The sequence below is a fragment of the Cannabis sativa genome, chromosome 5 (genome assembly GCF_029168945.1).
Source record: "Cannabis sativa cultivar Pink pepper isolate KNU-18-1 chromosome 5, ASM2916894v1, whole genome shotgun sequence".
NCBI classification, from domain to species: Eukaryota; Viridiplantae; Streptophyta; class Magnoliopsida; order Rosales; family Cannabaceae; genus Cannabis; species Cannabis sativa.
The window spans coordinates 691,191-699,491 of record NC_083605.1 but is presented as its reverse complement, the minus strand read 5'-3'; the positions used below and the strand labels follow the sequence as shown (position 1 = coordinate 699,491).

The 8,301-nt window shown below is 31.2% G+C and overlaps 1 protein-coding gene across 1 annotated transcript; it reads left to right on the top strand.

Moving 5' to 3' along the window:
* Positions 1 to 3,044: 3,044 nt before the first annotated feature.
* On the top strand, positions 3,045 to 6,645 carry LOC133038037 (LRR receptor-like serine/threonine-protein kinase GSO1). Its single transcript, XM_061116013.1, has 2 exons — positions 3,045 to 6,114; positions 6,202 to 6,645. Exons 1-2 carry the CDS (start codon positions 3,045 to 3,047, stop codon positions 6,531 to 6,533), a joined length of 3,402 nt encoding a protein of 1,133 aa, XP_060971996.1. The 3' UTR covers positions 6,534 to 6,645.
* The last annotated feature ends 1,656 nt before the right edge of the window (positions 6,646 to 8,301 follow it).

Genomic DNA, 8,301 nt, shown 5'->3' with positions numbered 1-8,301 from the left:
AAAATCAACAACAAATTAACAAGAGTACAACATAAAAATACGTATTTTCTATTAAATCATAAAAACTGTAAAAAAATATTTAAAATTCTGTACAACCGTATTTTTGTAATTTTTTTATTATTTTTGTGTATTTGTGAAATAACCCCTAAAAATAATTAATTATGCTGGTGGTCATTGAATATTTTATTGAGAATATATAATTTTTTTATTGTTTAAATAATATTTTTTTATTGTTTAAATAATAATTTTACATTTTTACATTTAATTTTTTTTAATATTTTTTATGGTATTTTATAAAAATAACACGAAAACAATAAGAAAACTGCGTAAAAGTAACTGAAAAATATTAGCAAAACAATAACAAAAAAGACATATAAATAACAAAAAATCAACAACAAATTAACAAGAGTACAACATAAAAATACGTATTTTCTATTAAATCATAAAAACTGTAAAAAAATATTTAAAATTCTGTACAACCGTATTTTTGTAATTTTTTTATTATTTTTGTGTATTTGTGAAATAACCCCTAAAAATAATTAATTATGTTGGTGGTCATTGAATATTTTATTGAGAATATATAATTTTTTTATTGTTTAAATATTAGTAATATTGTAAATAAAGAAAGTAAAGTTTTGTAAAATTCAATAAATTATAATAATTAGTAGTATTATAGTAAATAAAAAATTAATATTAAGTGTGGGCTAAATTTGACACAACGTTAAATTTTGCATTAAATGTGGTAGCATGCCTTCTTCTTTTGGTTTATTAGTTTATGAGTGCAAGATCCTCTTGACCTCTTTGAAATCTGTTGAGGTTCATTTTGTCAAACGTTCTGTAAATAAAGTTGATGTTTGTCTTGCTCGTAGCTCTTATTTTTATTCAGATCGTATTTTTACTGAGAGTAATGCTCCGACTGAATTTTTATCTATTGTAATAGTTGATGCTTTATGTTAATAAAGTTACCATTTTCTTTCAAAAAATACTATATCTTGTGTTAAATTTAATATAATGTTTAGCAAGTGTTTAATTTAGTACATATTTTAGAACATTATTAAAGTAGTATTTTTCTTTATGTGTGCTCTACTAGAATTGCTCTTAGGCAATCACTATATAAAAAAGACCACTTTTAGTGACAATTTTTATTTTTGTGACTAAATTTGACTTTTAGTCATAATAAAAAAGTTACTTGTAACTAAACATAGTATTTAGATATAAGTTTTCACTAATTTATTTTTAGTCACAACAAGTATTATAATTTTTGTAATTAATATTTTTAGCCATAAATTTTTTAATCAATATATGAATGGTAATTTATAATTAATTATAATTTTTTTATTTTTAATTGTATATTTTATTATGATTAAAAATAAGATATTTGTTGTGGATATGTAAAATTATAGGGTGACACACAATAATGTAAGACTATTTTTTGGAAATGTAAATCTCATATAAATAAATATGATTGGTTTAAAGATATTATCATGTTATTTTGTGTAATATTTAAGTAAATATTATAAATAAAAATATCATTACTTATATACATATATATCTTCTGCAAAAGCATCTCTTTAGGGATGGGCTCCTTATCTCTAAGGAACCACACCACATACTTACTACTTACATATGGTCCCCATCTCAATTCTTTTTCCCAATTTAAATTAGAAAAACTAAATAAATAAATAAAAAAGGGAAAGGGAAGGTTTATCTTTTCAATCTTGTTTTATCTTTTTACCAATTCTATATATTTTTTTTGCCTACTCTACTATACATATTAATGAATAATTATTTTATTTGTTATTTCTATTTTTGAAGACATTATTGGTATGAAAAAAAATAATTAAAAATAAAAAAAAAGAGGTTCATGTACGGACTTAGGTGTATTCCATCTGTCATAAGAAAGAAAACCCCACAACTTTTGTCTTTGTTGATTGAAACTATTGACTATTGAGACCTTTATTGAGTTTCTTCACATGTGATTTTTCTTTTCTTCCACTTCTTCTTCTCTCTTATTAAGTTTAAGTTTATTACCTCACACTTTTTCCCAATCATTTCATCAATAATATAAATATACAAATATATAAAATGAAAAGGTCATTGGGAAAAAAGATATTTTTATTTGTTATTTTGCAATTTTTTATAGTAATTTTATCTCTAGTATAGTCAAGTAAATTTTTATTTATTAATTTTTTGACAAAGGGTGTCAAGTAAATTTAATAAATTATCGAGTGTGTTGGAAATGCTATTTTTGTAAAGAATTATGAAAATAAAAAATATGCAAAATGAGTGCACATTTTGACAAGCTTGTGTTATTTGCAAGTATTGTGCTAAGAAAATGGTATAAATGTAAATAGTTTTTTTCTTTTATAAAAAAGGCCCATTTTGGCCCATCAACAAAACCTAAGAGCCCAATAAGGAAAATTCATTTGTAGTAGCATAATTAGCACTATTAGGCCCATGTACACTACTTTGTTTTGAAAACCCAAAAATGGCCCAAATTGGGTTGGTAGGTGATGATCTTGTTTTTTACAACTCTCAAATACAAAAATCTATCTTTGGAGCCATTATTGTTATTTTTATTCAAAGCAAAAGTGTAATTTTATTGTTGACTTTAACAGTTACTAAAGTGTTCATTTTGACCATTTTGGTGGTGCTCTCTTCAATCATATTAAGTAAAGTCTATGATGACATAAATGGCTTGATGTTTTGGAAACAACATCATTATATTTCATAATGTTTTGGCAAACAAGCTCACTCACTCACTCACTCACTCACCACACTTACCTTCCTTATTCAATTTATAAGTGTTTTTGAGTGACTTAACAGTTAACAACCTGGCCCCCATTATGGAAACTTTTCTTTGAATCAAAGCCTGATTTTATTCTATGATTCTATCTGTCTTCTTAGCTAAAAGGTTCAGAAAATGACTGATCTGTCATATTTGAATGGAACCCAATTTTGTCATTGTTATCATTTTTGTTTTGCTGTTCACTAACTCCCATAAGAAAGAAAACAAGTGATAGAAAATTCAACAATTTGTACCAATGTTTTTGCTAAGTTCATATAATGTTATTACATTCTCTTTCATCTTCTTCTTTGTTTCATCTTTTTCATTATCTCCACCTGCCCATTTCCTTATACAATTCTATGAAAGCCTTCCCAAGAAATCTCAACATCTTTTACCATGGAAACTCTCCAATTCTACTTCTTCTTCACACTGTCAATGGTTTGGAGTTTCTTGTTACACAAACAAGAGTTTTCAATTTCAAGTCAAGGCTTTGAATTTCTCAGGCTTAATCTTGTCTGGTGTGTTGAACAATTCCATTACTTATCTCTGTCTCCATAAAGGGTTGGTCTCTCTTGATCTAAGTGGTAACAATTTCAGTGGTGGGATTCCTCAACAGCTTGGAAACAACTGTGGTCAACTCAAGACACTTCTTCTTAATGATAACAACCTTAATGGAACAATCCCAATTAAGCTTTTTCAATCTAATAAGAGATTAGCTAAGCTTGATTTGGGATATAACTCACTCTCTGGTGATATACCTGCTGAGGTAAGCTTCTGTATCAAACTAGAGTACATTGGTTTTCATAACAATTACTTCACAGGACAGGTACCAAGTGGAGTCTTTTCATTGCCAAATTTGAAGTTTTGTTATCTAAACACAAACAACTTAACTGGTTCTTTACCAGATTTTCCTCAATCTTGTGAAATTTCTGATCTTTGGATTCATGAGAATTCATTTTCTGGATCATTACCAAACACTCTAAGCAGGTGTTATAACCTCACTGCTTTTGTAGCCTCTCATAACAAGTTTGGAGGAGTTATTCCACTAGAGATGTTCAGTGATCTTTTCCAACTCGAAATTCTTTATCTTGATTCAAACAGTTTAGAGGGAGAAATCCCGGAAAGCTTATGGGGTCTGAGAAGTTTAAAGGAGCTTGTTCTTTCAGAAAACAAGCTTAATGGGACAATATCTGAGAGCATTGCTAATTGCTCTCAGCTGAATACATTAGTACTCTCAGCTAATAACCTTTCGGGTTGGATTCCTCATTCGATTGGAGAACTCGAGCATTTGAAGAGTTTGTTGCTCTTTGATAACATGATTAATGGCTCTTTACCATCTGAACTTGGAAACTGCAGTTCACTTACTGAACTTAGGCTTCAGAGCAACTTCATTGGAGGAGTGATCCCGAAAGAGATTTTCAAACTCGAGAAGCTCGAGGTTCTTTACATGTTCAATAACAAGTTGGAAGGTGTTATTCCACAGAACATAGGGACAATGAGCAGCCTTGTGGAGTTAGCTCTTTATAACAACAGTTTGAGTGGTGAAATCCCATCTGAGATAAGCCATTTGAAGAAACTTGAGTTTCTTTCTTTGGCTCACAACAGACTCACCGGTGAGGTACCTTTGGAGCTTGGGAAATACAGCTCTCCTGGATTAGTGAAACTGGATTTGACAGGTAATTTGCTAACTGGATTGATCCCTTTTGAGATATGCAACGGGAATAACCTCTCGGTTTTGACCCTTGGACATAACCGATTCAATGGGAGTTTTCCAAGACAGATTGCAGCATGTTCATCACTCAAAAGAGTGATTCTTAGTAACAATCTTCTTCAAGGAACTATACCAGCTGATATGAATCATAATTCAGGGATTTCATTCTTAGAGGTTCAAGATAACTTGCTTGAGGGAACAATACCTTCAGTATTTGGTGATTGGAGAAATCTCACAATGCTTGATTTGTCAAGAAACAAACTATCCGGGTCTCTACCTTCCGAGCTTGGAAAGCTTCAGAATCTTCAAATTCTTAGACTTTCATCCAACAGATTGAAAGGAAGCATCCCCACTGAGTTAACTTATTGCAGAAGCATCATAAAACTTGACCTCAGCAAGAACAATCTTTCAGGAAAGATCCCTTTAGAGATCATCACATCATTGACAAAGTTGCAAAGTCTTCTCCTCGAACAGAACAGACTAACCGGTCCTATTCCAGACACTTTCTCTTCTCTTCACAGCCTCAATGAGCTGCAACTTGGTAACAACATGTTACAAGGCTCCATTCCTTGTAGTTTGACTGAACTTCACCATTTCAGTACAATTCTTAATCTCAGTTATAATGGGCTCTCTGGTCAAATCCCGAAATGTGTTGGCAACTTAGACAAGCTACAAATTCTTGATATCTCAAGCAACAACTTCTCTGGTGAGTTACCAACTGAACTTAGTAACATGATCTCCCTAATCTTTGTCAACATCTCATTTAATCATCTCACTGGGAAAATCCCCTCTGCTTGGATGAAACTAGTTGCTTCATATCCGGGTTCTTTCATTGGCAACCAAGAGCTTTGTTTACTAGGAACTGAGGCTAAGAACTGTGAACAGGCCAAAGTTTCCATGAAAAGAAGCCAAATTATTCCTGGTGTTGTTATAGGCGTGGTGATCTCAGTGACACTTCTTTGCACTGTCATCTATGCATTAGTAGTTCGCGTCTTGACACAAAAACATAATCTTGATGAGTCTTTGCTGCCTGAATGTCAACCAAAAAGTGAATTCTTGCCAAAAGATTTGAACTTTGAAGAAATTGTGCTTGCAACCGAAGGATGGAACGAGAAGTATGTGATCGGTAGAGGAAAGCATGGAACAGTTTACAAGATACAATCGAAGAACTCGGGAAAGCATTGGGCAGTAAAGAAGGTGAATTTGTCTGATAGAAACTTTATAATTGAGATGAGAACTTTAAGCATGGTTAGACATAGAAATGTAGTGAGAATGACAGGCTATTGCATCAAAGATGGCTATGGTTGTATTGTAACAGAATACATGCCTGGAGGATCTCTCTATAATGCACTCCACAAGAGTGAACCTCATTTGTTTTTAGATTGGACAACACGATTTCGCATTGCTTTTGGTATTGCACAAGGACTTTCTTACCTTCACCATGATTGTGTCCCACAAATCATACATAGAGATGTTAAATCAGACAATGTGTTATTGGATTCTGAACTGGAACCTAAGCTTGGAGATTTTGGGACAGCAAGGATACTAGTTAGTGATTCAGAAACAAGCTCTACTCGGTCTGCAATTGTAGGAACCTTGGGCTACATTGCACCAGGTAAAACTGTTTTTCTCAATCGATTCAAACTTTTTATGTAAGAAGATTCAAAACTTAATTCATGTATTGTTTTGTTTTGCAATTCAGAGAATGCATACTCAACTCGGGTGACAGAGAAATGTGATGTATACAGCTATGGAGTGATCTTACTAGAGCTTGTCTACAGAAAGATGGCAGTAGATCCAAGCTTTGAAGAAGGTCTTGACATTGTGTCATGGACAAGGAAGAGCTTAGAGGAAAGCAGTGATTGCTTGTGCTTATTCGACGAGGAAATAAGTCATTGGGATGAAAACGAGCAACAAAAGGCGCTAAGTTTACTCGATTTAGCACTTGAATGCACAGAGAAATTGCCTTCTATGAGACCTTCAATGAGAGAAGTTGTAGGATTCCTCATCAAAATGAATGATAGGAATGAGTAGTAAATGAAGTAAATTGTTTTGTTTATCACTTTGGTAATGAACCAAATAACATTTTGGAACAATATTGGCCCTGCATATTATTTGAACTTGAATGAGGTTGTTGCTATTCTAATAACATTTAAAACCATTAAACATGGTGTGTAGTTTGATCTTTTTCCTATAGATTTAACTACACCAAACACAATATTAATTCAAACCTTAACACTTAGCAGCTACCAAACCTTAACCCCATGATAAAATTTTAGTGATTGAACAAATGTTGTGTTTGGTGTAATTAAATTTATCAAAAAAAGACTTTTGTGATGAGTTCTACTCTAATAACATTCAAAACAATTAAACATTGGTTATAATGAAGTTGGTCTCACCCTAAAGGGAATTCAGATGTGTAATTTGTCTCACGTTACAGAATGGTGATCTCCAAATGTTGTGTAAGGCAATAAATTAACAAGTGATGCATATTTGTATTTCTTTCTCCCACAAAAATTACTAATAAATGCATATGCACTGTACATTGGCAATATTGGAACAAGTTCAAATGTAAGAACCAATTTAATCTGATGTAAAATGCAGATAATAGAGACATCAGATAATGAAGACACAACTTCATTTTGTTTCAACTTTTCTATTGCCGAAACTCGTATATCCAATGACTTGTACAGACTTTTTATTTGGACAAACAGAAAGACGAAATTAAAATTAAGTGTTGTATGTGTTTTGTATTGATATCTTTGCTGATTTGAATTAATACTAGCGTTAACTACTCTAACATCTTTTTTGCTTTTGTTGAAAGAAGAACAATATAATAACTCTTAGAATTTCTACATTATATTAACTATAAAGTTTAAGAGAATATGTATACCAAATTATTTGAACTTTAATAAAATTTAAAGAAGGGATTCTTTTGCAATTTTTGTCACTTGTTAAATCAAACAAATTATACAAACCATTTTTGTAACAAGAGATGTGGGACATAACACACACGTCTTTTTCTTTTTTTTTAAAAAAAAAAAAAAATAAATTTAAGGCTAATTAGTAATTTTCCCCCTCGAACTTTGACATGTACTAAATCGTGCCCCCTGAACTTTTTTGGCCGTTAAAAATTCCCCCCAAACTATTGAAATTGTTAAATTTAAGGACTTTTGTCTAATTTTAGTAAAAAAATTCTAACATGGATGAAAGTTCGAAGGACATTATTTAGTACATATCAAAGTTTGAGGGACATGATTTGGTAGATATCAAAATCTGGAGAGCATGATTTAGTACATAAACAATCACTGAAACAATAAAATTGAATGAAATTAGACAAAAGTCCTTAAATTTAACAATTTCAATAGTTCAGGGAAAATTTCTAACGGCCGAAAAAGTTCAGTAGACACAATTTAGTACATGTCAAAGTTCGGGGAGAAAAATTACTAATTATTACTCCAAACACAATATTAATCCAAACTTTAACGCTTAACCGCTACCAAACCTTAACCACATGATAAAATTTTATAATTGAGCTGATGATGTGTTTGGTGTAATTAAATTTATAAAAAAGACTTTTGTGATGAGTTCTACTCTACATTCAAAACCATTAAACATTTCTCATAATGAAATTGGTCTCACCCTAAAGGGTAAGTGAACCAGTCACATGTGTAGTTTGATACTTAAATTCAAGTCTTTTGTGAAGAGTAGAAAAAAAAAATGGCTATTTTCAGCCATAAATCACATCTCATTGTCTCAGGTTATGAAATGTTGATCTCCAAATGTTGTGTAAGGCAATAAA